This window comes from Octodon degus, unplaced genomic scaffold, assembly GCF_000260255.1.
Source record: "Octodon degus isolate 3935 unplaced genomic scaffold, OctDeg1.0 scaffold00036, whole genome shotgun sequence".
In the NCBI taxonomy this organism is placed as follows: Eukaryota; Metazoa; Chordata; class Mammalia; order Rodentia; family Octodontidae; genus Octodon; species Octodon degus.
In genome coordinates this window covers 15066492-15084695 of record NW_004524612.1, presented here as the reverse complement: position 1 = coordinate 15084695, position 18204 = coordinate 15066492, and the positions used below count along the sequence as shown (strand labels likewise).

General features: G+C 42.9%; 1 protein-coding gene across 1 annotated transcript in view; it reads left to right on the top strand.

Annotated features, from left to right (window-relative positions):
• The window catches only part of Kif13b (kinesin family member 13B), a 197872-nt gene that overhangs the window by 141411 nt on the left and 38257 nt on the right, over window positions 1–18204 (top strand). The window contains 11 exon segments of the mRNA XM_004630706.2: window positions 1731–1904; window positions 3345–3502; window positions 4672–4804; window positions 7077–7223; window positions 7834–7863; window positions 9557–9656; window positions 10082–10208; window positions 10893–10948; window positions 12427–12551; window positions 13905–14081; window positions 16512–16604. Of these exon segments, the coding sequence (XP_004630763.2) occupies window positions 1731–1904; window positions 3345–3502; window positions 4672–4804; window positions 7077–7223; window positions 7834–7863; window positions 9557–9656; window positions 10082–10208; window positions 10893–10948; window positions 12427–12551; window positions 13905–14081; window positions 16512–16604 (1320 nt within the window).

Genomic DNA, 18204 nt, shown 5'->3' with positions numbered 1-18204 from the left:
GAACCCTTTGTGTCTCTCTGGCAAGATGTTCTGCTCCTGAATCAGCTGGGTGGGCCTTGCCTCCAGCCTCTTTGCAGGGAGTTCTGCTGAAGGGTTCTGCACTGGGCCTGCATTCTGGGTCGAATGAGGATCCGCGGGCCCCGGGCTGTCTCACTCACTTTGCAGGCCTGTGCTCTGCATCTGTTCAGGATCCGGAAGGCCCGGGGTGCCCCCCCCCCCAGTCTCTTCCATTCTTATATTGTATTCAGGCTATCTGCCCCAGGGTGGGTGAAGCACCCATACCTATAATCCCAGCATTGGATCATGAATTAATCACCAGCACTAGAAGTCTGCCCCAGTGACTGTGTGAGGCTTTGGGGGGTGGGGAGTGGGGAAATGGACAACTAGATACAAACCATGACAGTTGGTATAAAATCTGTTACAGACATGTTTCTGGGGGGGGCATTTGGGTCCGATGTGGCACATGTTTTGCACTGTACTTTGTTGTCACAGAACTGTCCAGTCCTGTAATCCAGGACATGCTTCCTTTGAAAGCTTCACCACCCAGCCTGCCTAGGGAAGGTGCTGAGTAAATGTGGGTGCAGACAATGGGAAACTTTGCCACCTTCACATGTGTCTTAGTTACTTTCTTTGTTGCTGGGACAAGACACTTGACATCTGCAACTTAACCGAGGAAAGATTATTTACCTGGGCTCACAGTTTCAGAGGTCTTAGTGGTCTCGGTTTTGGCGTGGGCAGTGGCACAGTGGAATGAGCTAAACCACAACAAGTTCTGTCCGTGCTTCCCTCCAGCTTTTCCACTTGTACATGCTCAATGCCTTCGAATTTCTCCAGAAAATGTTGTTGCATACAATAGTTTCTGCTTGAGAACCACATTCCTTTTTATGCTTTTGGGGGTGGAATGGGGTATTTTATTTGAGAAAAGATACCACTGTGGCTCAGACTGGCCTGGAAGTTGCAGCCTCCTGTGTGTTAACACTTACAGGTGGGCACTACTACACCTACCTTTCTACTTTACAATACTAAATATTTCCCTTTCCTGAGTATTTGTTGCTTTTTAGCACATTCTCTGCATTAGTTCTTTTATTATATTTAACAGTTTTGTTAAGACTTAGCCATGGTAGCCAAATTCTTATCATTGAATGGTGTTGATGTTCAAGAATATCATTCTTCTGAAGTGATGATACCCTTATCAGGTTTTAAAAACAATTTTATTTTAGGGAAGGGTCTACAGGATGTTCAGGGTCTTACTACTAGATTGGACTAGTAGTGATCCTCCTGTTTACAGCCTCCCAAGAGCTGGGATTATAGACCCATGCCACCATGCCCAGTCTCAATTGCCATCTCAGTGCGCCCCAGGGGTGGGGCCGGCATGGAAGGATTGAACCCCTGGCCCTGCGCCTGTTTGCAGGCATTTTAGTCCACTGAGCTACTTGGCCGGCCCCTTATTATGTTTTAAGAGACTAGAATTTAAATGCATTTTCTCATCTTCTTAGTGCTTTACAACATCACCTTCATTATTAAGTTGTTGTCACCTGCATCAGTCCTCTCGCTAATTAGTAGTGTCCTGGTCACCATTTCACATGCAGGAATACAGCACTGGAGTGAAAGGGATATGGCCACTGTAGACCAACACTTTGTGCTGTAGTAAGGACAGGAAGCCCTATCGCTAATGCAAAGGAGTACTTTGAACTTTCTAATTAAAACATAAGGCCTTCTTTTCCTTTCAGGTTAAAATACTCCAAGCCACAGGGCTGCCTCAGCATCTGTCCCACTTTGTGTTCTGCAAATACAGCTTCTGGGATCAGCAGGAGCCAGTGACTGTGGCACCGGAAGTGGACACCTCTTCCTCCTCGCCCATCAGCAAGGAACCCCACTGCATGGTTGTCTTTGATCACTGCAGTGTGAGTTTGTTTTCTAGTCCAAGTTTAAATTGCTCTTGTGTAAATGAAATTTTAAAAAAAAGCAACACTTATTTCTTTGAATATTTGTGCTGGTGTATGTTTCCATTGGCCCTTACCCATTATATTCAATGGTGGTGCTTTTATCAGCTGAAGAAACTATTCATAGTGGTTAGTTGCTTAAAGCAGTTATAGTCACTTTCCCTGGGCCTAGTAACCAGCGGAGCCTGGACTGATAGGGTGCCAAATCTTTTTTGGTGTTATACTGCTAAGATTTCTGTTTCACTTGTTTAAAACAGAAATATTTATAATGTATTAAAGATGGACAGAGAGAGTGGGTAGAGGTACTATTAGAAATGAGAAATTCCCTGACTTCATTAATAAAACAAGCCTAATTGCAAAATGCTGGCTTATAAAGATAAACAAATGGGAGAAATTTTTTAAATTAGATGATTTTTTTTTGCCCTAGTATTGTCTTCTACTATGACAAGTAGTTAGCTTCTTAAAAATGAATCATTTCTACAACATATTACTGCTGCTGCTTTATTACATGTACAGTAGTAACTTATTTCAAGACATATGTCATTCTAGTAATACTTAATGAAGTTATACTTTTAAAAATAGCTCTCTGAGGCTCACTGGCACAAGCACCTGCCTGACAAATGCATGGTCCTCAGTTTTCTTTCTTTCTTGGTTTTTATTATTATTATTATTATTATTATTTAGTACAGGGTCTATAGGATCTCACTGCCTAGATTGGATTTGTAGTGATCCTCCTGTTTACAGCCTCCCAAGTGCTGGGATTACAGGTGCATGCCACCACGTCCAGTCTCATTCGCCATCTCAGGGCACCCCAGGGGCAGGGCCAGCATAGCAGGGCCGGGGATCAATCTCCCAGCCTCTACATCTGCCTAAGCAGGTGCTTTAGTCCGCTGAGCTATTTGGCTGGCCCTTGGTCCTCAGTTTGATTTCCAGTAAACAAAAAAAACAAAAAAACTCCCAAAATGTTGCCAACAAATTAGACTGCATTGTTTATCTTAAATACTACACTTTCAAAATGAAAAGTTTAAAGTTGGTAGGTTTACAGAGGTACCTTGGTTCATGACCTAAATTCTTTCTACAATTTTGATCACAAATCAAATTGGACAAGAACTAAATTAAATTCAATGACTAGAGTCAGGGTTGATCTTACGGGGAAGGGTTTGCAATCAGAATCATGGAAAGAAGTTCATGAACTGAGCCACTCTTTTGTCTTTAAAGGAAAGAACCTTAGACCATGAGCATTCCTTATGGCTTTTGGATGGTAGCTCTGTCATATAACACAAATATTCTGTTCTTTATTCTTTGCTCTGTGATAGGATTAAGCACATAATGTCTGGTGTAAGTAATCATACTATTACCAGAAAGTGTTTACTATTTTGTAATTACGTGTTACATTTTCAGGAGTTTTCTGTTAACATCACTGAAGACTTCATTGAGCACCTTTCGGAAGGGGCCTTGGCAATTGAAGTTTATGGACATAAGATGAATGATCCTCGGAAAAATCCAGCCCTGTGGGATTTGGGAATCATCCAAGCAAAAACACGGAGTCTTCGGGACAGGTGAGTTTTAGATACTCGTTGGATTATGTTTGCAATTTAAAAAAAAAAAAGGATGCAGATTCTTACTGTCATTTTTAAGTAAAGGTTACTATTTCCTAAGCAATATCAGGTCCCAGGAATAGATGTGGTCTCCAGCGTATTAATATCATAGTTAAACTTCCTTAATAGAGTGAACTTTGGAAGTGTTGGAGGTGAAATGCATAACTATTGAGTAAGAAACAGACTGGGCATTGGGGTACGTACCTGTGATCCCAGTGCTCTGGGAAGCTGAAGCAGGATGCTCTGTAAATTTGAGCCAAGCCTGTTTAATTTAGCAAGACACTGTCTCAGAGACAGAAATAAAAATGAAGGGCTCAGTGTGAAGGCCCTGGGTGAATCCCCATTATGGCTGGTGGGGAGGGGAGGGGAGAAAGGTGGATGGAGGTCTTTGGTAGTGTTTAGATTCACTCTGCCTGTAGCTCACAGTTCTTTATGAGCTGTGTCAGTGATGGAATGAGGTAGGCTGGTTTGTTGACTTAAAAGGGAATGATTGAAATAGAAAATGTTTTTGTTTTCATCTCATTATACATGAGGACCACATTTTTCTTTTTCTGCGTTTAGAAAGTTTTAACAAATCCTAAATTAGGAGGTAAGATTTTTGTCTTGATTCTCTGACTGGCCTGAGAAAAGGTAACTGTGAAGTTGCTGAAATGTATGACACTCCCTTTCTCTGTCTGCAGAAAGATAATCCCTGCACTCGATTCTGTACATCCGATTAGAATGTTCCAGTTCTTGAGTAATCACTTTGAAATAGATTTGTTGTTGTATCATTCTGAACAAAATGAGAGAAGCCATCTCTAGTTTTGATATTAATTTAGTTTAACTTTGCTTTTCATTGTATTTGCCACTATGTGCATTGAATTTCAGCCCATTCCCCTGAGTTGCGGTGTTTGTAGGTCATTTTCTTTCTTTTTCTTTTTCTTTTTTTTTTTTTTAAATTTTTGTATTTGGTACACAGGGGCTCACTACAATGCTCAGACTTGTAGTGATCCTACTGTTTTTAGCCTCCCCAGCACTGGGATTACAGGCATTGGGATTGGAGGTCATTTTCATTACTAAGTTTCATATGCAGGAGTGCCTGTATTAAAATAAAAATGGTTGATTTCCCAAACATTACAACTGTTTCCTAGGTGGAGTGAAGTTACCAGGAAGTTGGAATTCTGGGTTCAGATCTTGGAACAGAATGAGAATGGTGAATACTGCCCCGTCGAAGTAATTCCTGCAAAGGATGTCCCAACAGGAGGCATTTTCCAACTCCGGCAGGTAAAGAGAGTGCCAGTGTTCATATTAAATCTTCACCACCCAAAGGCTTAATATGGGATTTTATTTTGGCCTATGCTTCACACAGATTAGCCAAGGGCTCTACCACTGAGCTATTCCTTCATCTACTATTGGATTCTTTCTTAACAGATGTGTTGATGACAATAAAATCTAGACTATCTAAGTCATTTGTTACATTAAGTTCTTGGTTCTATCAGTAGTAGCTTTTTTTGAAGAATGTGTATCTATTATTAGGATGCTGGGAAAAAACATGCAAGGTCTATAAGGTTTTTCCTATACAGATAGCAAGGATAAAGACTCTGCGCCTGGAATTGGACCCCTCGGGGAATACAGCTATGTGTAGAAGGAGCTGGGAAGCAGAAAAACACTGTCCTGGAAGCTTGTGGCAGTGAGTTGAGAGGCCCTCGAACACTGGAGTGACCTGAGTCTAGTGCTTGAACATTGGGGCATTATATTTTTGAACATGAAAGTGGCAGAGGGCAGTTATTAGGCATAATCATGTGGAATTTTGGTAGGCAGCAAATGGTAAGATATTGGCAGTCACAAGAAGTTCCTTGCAGTAGTTGACGTAGACATTTCAAAGCTTTTCAGTGAATGGAAATCCATGCCCAAGCCTCACTTTTCTTTTCGTTGCTCTCCACACCCCAGATCTTACCTCCCTGTGCAGCTGTGCCCTTCACACCTTCACAGTGAGTCACTTTCTGGATTAAGCAAAATAAAGAAAAGGTAGCTAACTGAAATAATGTTTTTAGACCATTAAAATATTTTCTGAGGGATTTTTTTCACAAAGTCATTGGTGCGTAGTCCTTGGAAAAGATTAAATAAAAAGACATCTGTATCCCATCCATTGAAATGCAGCTTGATAGGATCAGTGAGCACCTAAGTAGATTTTCCTGATCATGCTGGGCTCTTGGGAGATGAGACCACTGGAAAAAGGCAAGGGTAACTGACTGGAAATTGAATATTAAAATTGTAGTGTTCAAATGCTATTTTCTCTTCCTAAAATTTAAAAATCAAATTTGAGGCCAGTAATTTGGGAATACTGGGGATTCTTTTTTTAAAAATTTTTATTATTATTATTATTTATTCATTTATTTTATGTGTGTGGCCAGCTCAGCCCACCATGGGGCGGGGCTGGCTGGCATGTGGTGCTGGGGATTGAACCACGGTCCCTGTGCTTTGCTAAGCTTGTTCTAAGTAGGTGCTTTAGACCACTGAGCCATCTCACCAGCCCAAAGAGAAAGAGTCGGGACGGGGGCGCGAACCGGCGACCTCGCGCTCCACAGCCCGGCGTCCAGACCACCGCGCCAGGTCGCCGCCTTGGGGATTCTTATTTCTAATTTTCCTTTGTTGTACATAGGGAGTCACACAGGCAGGATCTATTCTGAATACATGCTCAAGTAGAAATAGCTTCTCTGTGGTCAGTTCATTTTGCAGTTTAGTTTAAAATTATTTTTAATCCAAAGTAACATTAGCCTGCTTTCTAATTTGGATTGCATACCTTTTAAAAGTAGATCACACTACACTGGTGGTGATCTGCTCTTTAACTTAATACGTTATATATGTTTTTCTACAGAATGATTTTTTAATAACTGCCTAGTGTTTTTTGATATATGTCAGCTTATTTAAATGTTTATCAATATTAAACATTTAATTTGTATCTAATTTTTGTTTTTCACAGTACTTTTAGATTCTTTACACGCATATGTTTTATTTACTTGTAAATAGAATATATCACTAGGAAGTGAAATTGCTGGGACAAAGGAAACTTACATGTTTAAATCATATTTCTCTACAGAGAGATTACACCAATTTAAATTCCTGCTCCATAGTGTATGAAATTGCCTGTTTTGTAACACTTGGGCAGTATTGGAAATTTCACTTTTCAAATATAATTGCTAGATTAGGAAATGAAAATAAAGACATATTATGCTTAGTTTAATTTGTATTTGATTTTCAGTAAATTGAACTTTTTATTACACAGCTGTTTGAATTTCCTATGTTAGAATGTTTTCTTTTAATATTTCTTTCTATTAAAGAAATATTATTATTTATCCTATGGCTTTCTGTTTGCTTAAAAGGGAAATGACTAGTTTTCCTGACCACTTTTGAATTTGTATTTTAGTACTTAACATTTATAAGATGCAGTAAGATGTCGCCAGAGTTAAGTGTTTTTCTCAACTTGAACCTGTAGAGGTCTCTCTAAACCAGACTTTTAGAAATCAAGAAAGTGATTTTAAGACTCTTGGTGCAGGGGCAGTCCCGGCGAGTTCAAGTTGATGTGAAGTCTGTGCAGGAATCCGGGACTTTGCCGCTAATTGAAGAATGCATCGTGTCTGTTGGCATTGGCTGTGTGAAAGTGAGGCCCCTCAGATCCCCCAAGACACATGAGACCTTCCATGTAAGTCTCTATGGCTCTTCCATGCTTGCTGAAAAACAAAGCCAACCCAGAGAGTCCTTTGGAAGCTGTCAGAACACTGCTTTCTCTGAACGGTTCTTTCAGTATTTCTGCATTTGTTTTGGATGTCATTCATAGTACAGTATATTTGTGTGGAGTCATTATGCCAAACTGTTACTGGCTGTGCTCTGCATGTGGCAAGCAGATGGTTAAATCTGCTCAGCCTCCACAGACTCCTCAGTGCCTAAGAGTGATTACTTCCCAACATCACCCAGCCCGAGCAGAAACCCCCCACTGGCTTCTAAAGACTGTTTGCCAGCAGGTGTCTGATTTCCCCTGGTGAGTGGGACTGTATGCCCAGCAGGGAGGGCATTGTACTGGCTTCAGAAAAGGTCAGACAGTGCTCTTCACTTTACTCTGAGAAGCTCAAGGTTTTATTCAACTTCCTGAGGACTGGAAATCTCAGGCCTACGGGTGAGAGAGTGGGAGGGAACTTAGTATCTTAATTAAATTAAGCATATAAACATTGGAGGAAGGATTCAGATCATATAGCATGGCCCGATTATTGGGTAAATAATTATTTTGGCTCTACATGTTGTAATCTTTCCTTTAGGAGGAAGAAGAGGACATGGACAGCTACCAGGTAATTGAACACCTATTAGTCTCATCAAATCAGCTTGATTAAAGTACATAATTGCACATTCCAGGATCTTGCTATACTGTTACTTAATAATTAAGCAATTTCAATTCAGATAGTGCTTTTTTTTTTTTTTTTTAAGTAAAACAGAAGAGAGAACAGTGAGTATTGTTTCCCATGCAGGAAGACAGGTGTACTGGGGTAGTACATCCCCATGATACTGTCCTTTCCACCCAGGCACCTCAGAGAGCTGTCTGCCCAACTGCTCATCCTTGATGGTGCTGCACCTCCAGCCCTGGGCTCAACTGCCTCACCCTGAGCATGTGTCAAACCCTAGGTGCTTTTCATATATGAATCAGCTCCAAATGCTCCTTTTTCTGGAGTTTCTCAGGGTTTTTATGGGTTTAAATTTTTTCCTTTCTTTTCCTAATCTGCCAGGTTTCGTTTATGTCTTTGAAGTTTCATCTTGTTAGTCATCATTTAGGACTGTTTAAGCTCTTTGGAGCCTCATTATGTCATCTGGTGTAGTCACTTTCCTGGTTTTGCATCATTGTAATTTGATAGAAATGTCTGCCTTCCTATAAGTCACTGATAAAGACATTGTATCAGAGGGGGTTAAATGCAGAGTCGGATGGTAAAACAAGAGAGACTTCTTTCAAGCTGACATTGTTCCATTAATCACTGCTCTCTGAATGTTGTATTTGAGTCCTCTGTGATTTCACCCAAGTAGATGCATTACACATTCCTCCATCTTGTCCACGAGAATGTCATAGGCTATTTAGTTAAGTGCCCTAGTGAATTCCAGACACTCGACATCTGCAACATTCCGCTGACCTACCCAGTCTCATAACCTCATTACAAAAGGAAATGAGGTAAGATTGGCCTGTTCGCAGGTGTTGACTGGTGGAGTTGTTAGTCTGTGGATAATAACCCATCCTCTCGCTCTCATCCCCAGCCCCCCAAAATGCACAAAGAACAAGGGAGAGAGGTATTGACATGTTGTCAGGAGCATCATGGATCACATAGGCAGTAGTTCAAAGCTTTGAAGGATACTTCTAGTGGTTCTATCCTAGAGGTATAGAGATCAGAAGACTGTTGAGTGTGCTTTGTGAGCTCCATTCATCAAAGAGAGTGCGTAGAAGGTCTTCATTGTGAGCACTTGGAGTTCTACCCATGAGCCATTACGAGTGGCTGAGTACCCGAGAATTTGAAAACCACTGCCACTCTGGAAAGGGATGCTTACCTTCTTAGTGTTTCTGTTCTGAGTTATAGTAGAGTCATCAGGCAGTGCTGGCAAGGAAATGATTGTATGATGCTTAAGTTCTTATTTTTTATTTTATTTTTATTATTTGTTTATGTGTTTGATACAAGGTCTCACTATGCAGCTCAGACTTGTAGTGATCCTCCTGTTTTCAGCCTCCCCAGTGTTGGGATAACAGGTGTGCGCCACCACGCCTGGTCTCAGTCCGACTCAGTCACTGGCTCAGCATGCCCAGAGGCAGGGCCAGCATGAGATGTAGTGCTGAGGATTGAACCCTGGTCCCTGCATTTGCCTAAGCAGGCGCTTAGTCTGCTGAGTTATCTTGCTGGCCCAAAACTTAGGTTTTTAATCATGTTAGAAGAAAATAAGATAGAGCATTAGTTTCAGATGTACCGTCTTGACATTATATTGAATGTGGTTCCCCTTATTTTCTACTAGGATCGGGATTTAGAGAGACTACGTAGAAAATGGCTAAATGTGTTAACAAAACGTCAGGAATACTTGGATCAGCAGCTGCAGAAGCTTGTCAGCAAACCTGGTAGGAAGAGCAAGTTGCACACCTCCCTCTTCCCCAAGTCAGCGAACAACTGATCCTATCTGGGGCCATTTACGTAAAGAGATATGTCAGCAGTGGGTATGGCAGGCCTTTCAAGCGAAAATTTACCATCAGGATAATATTTTAGTGTAGCCTTCTCCTCCTAGCAAAGAAAGAGCATGGCAGGTAAGGTCATTGTTGCCCTTCAAGATACCTGAGGAAGGTGCCAACATGGCTTGTCTGAGGGATGTGAATGCTGTGACTCTGGCCAGATGGCCTGCATACTGCCTTAGCACCAGTCCTTTCTTGCTGCTGGCTGGGTCACCAGCCACTGGCTATATCACCAGCCAGGAGGCAAGACATTGCAGATCTCATCCTTACAGGGTTGGTGGGGCTCCCAGGTCTCACATGTACTCCTGATATTCCAGATAAATCGGAGGATGATGCTGACCGGGAGGCACAGCTCCTGGAGATGCGGCTGACCCTGACTGAGGAGAGGAATGCAGGGATGGTCCCCTCTGCAGGCAGCGGCATCCCTGGCGCCCCAGCAGAATGGTAGGATGCACAGCTCAGGCAGAATGTTCTTGGGCCTCTGCTTTCCACTTGAGGTTTTGAGTGCTGCATTTAGTGGAAGACTCAGGGTAACATGTGAGGACAGGGTTGTTTGAACTTAAGGAATTGTTAAATTATCTTCATGATTTGAATGACTATGATCTAAAACTGTTTTATTAAATAACATTTTTATTGGCCAACGTAATTACACTTTCTGAGAACTGAAATCAATATTTAGCACCACTGCATTTGGTATTAAAAATGGCATAGTAATTAGTGTGACCATTCATTTCTGTACCAGAATGCTTGGTTGCAAGAGATGTTGCATCCCACCAGTTTTTGGTTCTAGTGCTGGCTTAAATTTTTCTGTCAGAAAATGTTCTGTGCCACTTCGCAGAAATTCAGAACAGTAAGTTAAACTACACAGAGCCCAGAAGCACACCATTTTCCGAGAAGCAAGTTGGGGCAGATGTTCCCTCTAAACAGTAAGTGGGTGCTCTGAGTCTAGGTTGGTGTGTTGGGCCATAGGGGCAGCAGTTATGGTGCAGTCTCAGGGCATCTCTCCTATTAAGTCATTGGAAAACTGTGCCCTGACCTGTAGCAGCCTGAGGGTCCTGGGCTGTGTCCCTGTGTCTGGCTACAGAGAGTCTGCTGTGTGTGAGGTGCCGCCTCTCCTTCCTGTTTCAGGACCCCGGTGCCTGGGATGGAAACCCACATTCCTGTTATATTCCTAGACTTAAACGGTGAGTTCAAGGAGTTTCAAAGGGTCACCTGATGGATCAGTGTCTGGTGGTACTTAGATGGTGACCAGGTGTGTCACTGGATGCTCTGTCAGCTTGAGGTGACAGTCACCTTGTGAGTGCTCATATGCATAGAGACCAGGTAGTTTGGAAGTCATCGTTTACAGCATCATGGCTGTGTTCCCTGTCTTGTTGCTGTGGCCTCCAGGCTGTGTGTTTTCTACACTAAAAATATTTTCCTATTTAATTCTCGGGGAAGACCTTGCCCTGGAAAGGTCTGATGCCTGGCAGTAACTCTGTGTCACATTTCATAGCATTATTTAATTCACTATTTAACTTACTGTTTAACTTACTGTGAGTTCTTGTGCATTCATCCCTGTACTGCCTGTTTTGGGGAAAACAACTTGTTTTATACACATACATACCATGATTCTGGCTTATATGGGAAAAGAGAAAATGAAGAGAAAGTTAAACTACACAGAGCCCAGAAGCACACCAGAAAGGTTATGGATTTAAAAGTAAGTTGAGTGTCAGCAGTGAAGTTCCTACTCTGTCTGCAGGGGGACTGAGTGTTAGAATGAATGCCCCTAAATAGATAAGCGTGGATGTTCTCAGTGGCCTCTTCCACTGAGTGGAAATTGAGTTGTGATGCCAAGGGTGTTAAGGTCACACACCACGGAGCTCATGATGTGTGTGCACAGTTGGAGAATAACATGCGGCCTTTCCCACGCTCTGTCTACAGGCTGGGAGGGTTTGCTTTTTAGGCAGTGTTGCAGGACTCTGTCCTTCTTTCTTGGAGACAGATGTGACTCTGGCTTGTTCTTTCCTAGATAGGTAAGGCAAGGGGGTGGCACATAAAAAGTGGTCCAAGTAAGCCCAAGGAAGACCTGGGTATTTGAAGAGAGGATTAGGAGTCTGTTGGGCACTCCATACATTCCTGGTTCAGCCATGCCCACTTACATTTGACGCCAAGCTTAAGACAATTGGAAGGTGGGTGGGCTAGGCTTGGGAGCAAATAACCACAGGGCGACAGTGCAGTTTCTAGCTAGGGCTGCCAGTTTCTGGCTCATGTGGCCCCATCAGTCTTTTTGATGAATTTAACAGTCAGGTAACTGAAATCACTCTCACTTATTTCTTTTTTCTTCAGTGTACTAAAAGGTGGGAACTAGGATTGCAATCCCATCATTAACATTTATGAGCAGACCTCGGGTAACCACTTAGGTATCTTGGCTTCATTTGCCTTCCACGTAGAATAAAGCATAAAGGGAGCAGCTTGGCTATGATGATTTCTTGAGCCACTTTCTGTCTCTTAAGCTCTGTGAACTGTTAAATAGTCATCATCAGTATCATGTGAGACTGCAGAGCAAAAGCACATGAAAGTCGATGTATAAGAATTTTGATAATATGCACATTGAAATTTAGCTGGTAGGAGTTATCCTGGGAAACGATCTCTGTATGTAATGAAATCTCTTTGTTCTCAGCTGATGATTTCAGCTCTCAGGACAACCTTGATGACCCCGAGGCTGGTGGGTGGGATGCTACCCTGACTGGGGAAGAGGAAGAAGAGTTCTTTGAGCTGCAAGTTGTGAAGCATCATGATGGGGAAGTAAGTCAAGCAGAACTTGTAAGGGTCCAACAACAGGAAGTTGTTTTGACCTCTCCAGAAGCCCTTGGAAGTGATCAGCAGGATAGTCATTCTGGTGCTAACATTTCTTGATACATATACACGAAAAGCTTTCATTGTGACTTCCAGAAAGAGTGGAGCCCGAATGTCACATTCTGCCCATTCCCCTGCCCTCTCCTGCCCTCCCCTCCCCTCCCCTCTCCTTCTGTCCTCCCTTCCCCTCCCCTGACCTCCCCTCCCCTCCTGGTGGAGGCTCTAAGTCAGTGTGGCTGCTGCAAGCCAGTGTGCTCAGGAGCTCTGCTTGTTCTCAGTTCTGAGAGGTGGAAAGAGACACCATGGAAGGGCAGGGAGTGTTGATGGCACCATGTCTGAGATTTGCTTTGAAATTATTTTGTAAGGACTTCCTAAAAAGGAGAAGAATCATGAAGTGGGCAAGTGGCCATGCCATGTCTGTAATGGATGAATCTATGTGATGGGTAAATCCAGAACATTTATTCCTTTGATTTGAGTGTGCTTGGAAAGTGACATGACAAGGTGTTTGAGGAGGGAAAGCTGACTTGCAATGGCATGCCATCACTGTGTGGTCTTCTGAGGGTGCAGAACTTGAATCTACCATAGGGCCATACTGCCACCAGCCCTGCACCTCCTAGAAAGGGCACAGTATGGGGTGACCCGATTCCCACATGTGACCAGAAAGGCTGCACAAGCATTTCAGGTCAAAGGGACATGATAGCTAGATGCAGGGCTGGAATCCTGGGCTGGGAAAATAAAGAGATTTGAATGTGGACTCTATAATAAAAATAGCATTGGATTGATGTTAAATGCCGTAAAGATGATGGTTATCTTGTTAGCTTACTCAGACATAGTTCAGCAAAAAAAAAAAAAAAAAATGTATGTGTATGTGTGCATGTGTGTGTGTGTGTAGACAAAGAGATGTAAAAGTAGCACAACTTGCCAGTGAGTAGGGGTTTTTTTTTGGTGGAACTGGGGATTGAACTCAGGCCCTTGCGCTTGCCAGGCAAGCGCTTATTCTACCGAGCCATCTTCCCAGCCCCTATTTAGTGGTTTTGATGCAAAGTACATTAGAGTGTGCTGCACTGAATTTTTGCAGCTTTCTTTGATATTTGAACATTTATTACGGAGTGAGAGCACGTGGGACAGCCAGGAGAGTGCTGTACAGACTGAGGTGGTTGGGGCCCCATGCTTGCGTGCCTCAGATGCCGCCTCTACAGGCCCTGGGCTGGTAGGAGTGCCCCAGCCCTTCCCGAGGTGGCTCTCTGGTGGGGCTTTGGTGTTGGGAGAGCAGGGCAAAGCTTGCCCTTATCTCATCTGCAGGCGAGGGCAGAGGCGTCCTGGGACTCCGCGGTGCACAGCTGCCCACAGCTCAGTAAAGGCACGCCGGCAGATGAACGTGTGTTCCTGATTGTGCGTGTGACGGTGCAGCTCAGCCACCCTGCTGACATGCAGCTGGTCTTACGAAAAAGGATCTGCGTCCATGTTCACAGCCGCCAGGTGAGGGTGGGGTCCTCGCTTAGGCCATGACTTTACCTATGGGTCCTACTTCTGGTCAAATAGGCTGGGAGCTCTGAGCTTCGCTTTCCAGTGACTGTCACTGTGATGTCACCGAATGTGTCATCCTGACTTCCTCCTAGACAGTACTGAGTTGATACACTGAATCCCCTAAAAGGTTCACACATTGCAGCCATTCTTTCGGGTGCCTCACAGCCCTGTCCAGGGCAAAATCGCCAGTGTGGTTGTTGCCTTTTTTCCAGATCTTCAGCAGTTTGTGCTTACTCTTCTCTTTCCAGAGCCTTCAGTCCTCATAGTCTTTGGTTCATCTACTTGGCTTTGGAATAAAAAGACAAAGGAAGCAGTCTGGTCCTTAGAGAGCCAGAGTCCATTTGTACCCACAGAGGGCTCACATGGGGACTTTATGGAAGGATAAAGTGCTCAGAGTGGACAGTGGCAGTCTACTGTATGCCATCTGTATGCTGTACAGACAGGGTGCTGGACAGGTCAAGAGGTGGGAGCTGTGTCACAGAGAGGGAGAATTGCACATGCTGAGGAGGGAGGAGGATGGGCGGGGTACACGGCAGATACTCAGGAACAAAGCCCTTCATGTATTTATTGGATTATGAAGGCCCATGTGCCGTGCAAAAGGGTTTGATAGGCAGTATGTAGGCAAGAATGTAAATTTCCACTTTCTGGTTTTGTCAGCATAAGGATTTGGAAGTTGATTCTGGGGATCCTAGTTAACTGTCTTTCTCCCTTTCATGAGGCATTCTTAATACCATAGCCAGGACAGAGAAAAATAAATCTTTTCATTTAAAAGAGCACAGTCATGGTTGACAGACCCCTAGATGTAATCTCCACCCCTAAAAACTAATCTTTAGTTCTAAATGTCACACTAATGTCAATCTTGGAACGAAAGACTGGTGGTAATGCTGTTAAAATCACAGCGCTTTAGCTTCCTCGTCCAACATCCACAAACCCAGGTCGTAGGCTTAGGTATAGATGTATACGAAGTGACTTCCTTTCATTCTTGCTGTCTCCCCGTTCTCGTAAGTCTGAAGGGACTGAAAGGGACACACTGCTCTTGGAGCATCTTGAAGAAAGGATTTCCGTTTCTGAATCAGCCATCCTGGCTGCCAGACCCTGAGCCCTGTCTGGCACAGCCGCCAGCCCCGCACCGTCCTCCACAGAGGGATGCAGTGTGGAGTGACCACATTCTCAGTGTTGATTTATTTTAATCATAGGGACAACAAGTTGCCACATTTCATCATGGTTGAAGTGCTTTTAAAAAAATTAAAGTCTGCCATCTTTCCTCTCATCTCAGATATTTCATTCTTAAAAAATTGCTGCTTTATAGTAAGAACAAGGATTTCCACAGTGCCCTACTACATGCAAGGCAGCCTCCCTAACTAACTCCATGCAAACAGATAATGAATAGCAAGATAGCAGTGTACACGGCCCTCCACCACCCATAAGTTTGTTGTAGCTCCACCCTGACTGGGGTCCCTGAGCCTGGCTTAGCACAAGGCCAGAGTCAGGGCAGGGAAGGGATGAAATAAAATAACTACTGTCTTTTACATTCTCAGGAGCTCTTTTAAAAAACTAACTAGATATAATTGAAAGGGAAACAAATTATTATGTAGACTTGTGAAATAATGTCTTTTTGCCATCAAAGGAACTGATTGTTCTGTTTCCTTGAAGAGTTTCTGCGTGCTTCTGCTTTCCCTTTTGCATGGGGAGAAAGGTTCAAGGCCCTTTTCTCTTCTGTGTCTTCCTTATCTTTATTCACCAGTTGCATTCCACCCCCATCGCCGCTTTCTTCAGCCTCTACTGGATGTTCAATCTTAGCAGCATCTCCAAATGAGTCATCTGTGCATTAATTCAACAGTTCAGTTCGTAACTGTGTAAAGAGCACAGTCAGCATAAACAATGACCAGGCACTCTTAAATCATCCTTCGTAACGATCCTGCTTTGGTCAAGAATTTAATGCCTGAACTTGTCAATATTCATGGTATAAGATGTCCATTGTGCGGGGAGGGGGGGGGGGACACGGACAGCACAGTGTGCTGTCACCAGTCCTCATGTCCATCTGAGTTAGAAGGTCGTTTTTTTTTTTTTTTTTTTTTTGGTAGCATGGAAGCAGAGTGTTTATTCAGATGCCTGGCACCAGGTTTCAGGCTTAGGATCTGTACTTTCTGTGGGCTGGGGACAGGACTTGTCGCTTACACGTGGTAGCATCTGATCAATTGGTTCTGTGCACTAAGAGAAAGCTGAGGACACTGTGTGTGGTGACACAGGTTTTACTTGCTTGTATTGGAAATATACAGTTGTCACTTGGTTAGCACGAACGCAGTATGCTTTATTCTGTCTGTTAATGGAAACTCTGTTTGAGAGGTGAAAAATTGTATGTTCCATTTTGTTTTTCTCTAGGGTTTTGCTCAAAGTCTCCTAAAAAAGATGTCTCATAGAAGCTCTATTCCTGGCTGTGGAGTGACCTTTGAAATCGTCTCCAATATTCCAGAGGTGAAGGATCGTATGTGATTTGAATGCACTAAAAATAAGCACTTAAAAAGAGCTAGCTCCCTGAAAATTACCTACCCAAGAAATATATTTTAAATGAAAATGTGTACTTAAGGAAATGCTATTGATTGTTTTTGTGAATTTCCTGATCTTAACTCATAGCGCAGTGTACTTGTGGCCTGAATGCTGGCTTCCACTGTTTCAGTAAAGAACTTGCCTTTCCACTGGGAGAGGTCACAGAGACCTGCCCACACACATCAGCCCTGCACACAGCCCTCATTCCAGGCCTTTGGATTTGTTGACTGTCCAGCGAGCACTAATGGACAGTTTTGTGTGTTAATACAGGGGCGAGGTTTTGAAAAGAAAGTAGGTAAACCACACAGGTTTAGTTGTAAATTTCTTATGTTGTGAGACACTGCTTTCTTTCCAGTAGGGTTAAATAGTAACTCATTTTTCCCTGAATTTTCAGTTGACTTCCATAATAAACATTAACTATTTAACTTTAATTTGGAGCCTCCTAAACATTTAAAAATTGAGCTATTTGTAGAGTTGACAAACTGAAAACCTTAGGTCTGTAATAATTGTGTGCTCCATTCATTGTGGCTTAATGTCAGTATGTGCATATGGTTAGCTGGAGACTGTCTAGTCTCTCAGTTTCAATGTTTTCTGTTTTCCAGTTGTCATCTTAAATCCATAAAAGGCCTGACCTAAACTGAGAATGACAGACTTAGTGAACTCTCTTCCTCTTTTCCTTTTCTCTATCTCCATCCCCTCTTCTTCCCTCCTCCTGTAGATTTTTAATCCTCTAAAATGCTTTTTTTGTCAGGTGATACAATCACCAAAGGGAAGAAATGTGGGGCAGTCAGCTGAAGGGTAAACATACCCTCGTGCGCTTGGGCCAAGATAAAAATTGTCAAGCTTTGTTTTCTTATTATCAGACTTGATGATGAAAAGAAAAATGGTACTCAAAGCTTATTGTCTAAAGACTAGACTGAAAAATGAGTGAAGAAAACCCTTAATAAGCGAGCCCTTGAACATTCCTTATGTTCCATTTTCCTGAAGCCAGGAGAAAGAAGTGGTCCCAGACACAGTTTCTGCCTTTCTGCTCCCAGAAGCAGGATGGGGTCAGTTGGCTGGGACATGGAGGGGATGCCATGCTGGGAGCTGGTGGGGCACTGCTCCAGGATCCGGAGAGCTTTACTCTGCTCTCCTCTGCTAGTAAATGGCTCTCTCCTGTCAACTTGGATTTCTTCTGGTCTTGGTTAACACAGTGCCCCAAGGGAGACAAACCTTTTTGGGAATTTAAGCCATCTTCTAACTCTCCCCCTCCTCATTTTATCTCTTCTGAGGCTTATTTACATTTAAAAATAGATATTTGAAGTTAGAATGTCCTATGGCATCTTAAAATTAATTGGCAGTCTCTTTTGTTCATTGTATATAAAATATTTGTTTTTCAGTTGGCATTTAAGATGCAGCGGCATACGGATGTACATTTTATACTTTTTGACATTATCATGTGAAAAGTAAATAAAGGATCTGCTTTTCTCCAAGGAGTAATTTGTTCTGAAGCCATTTTACCTGAAATAATTAAGTACATTAATAA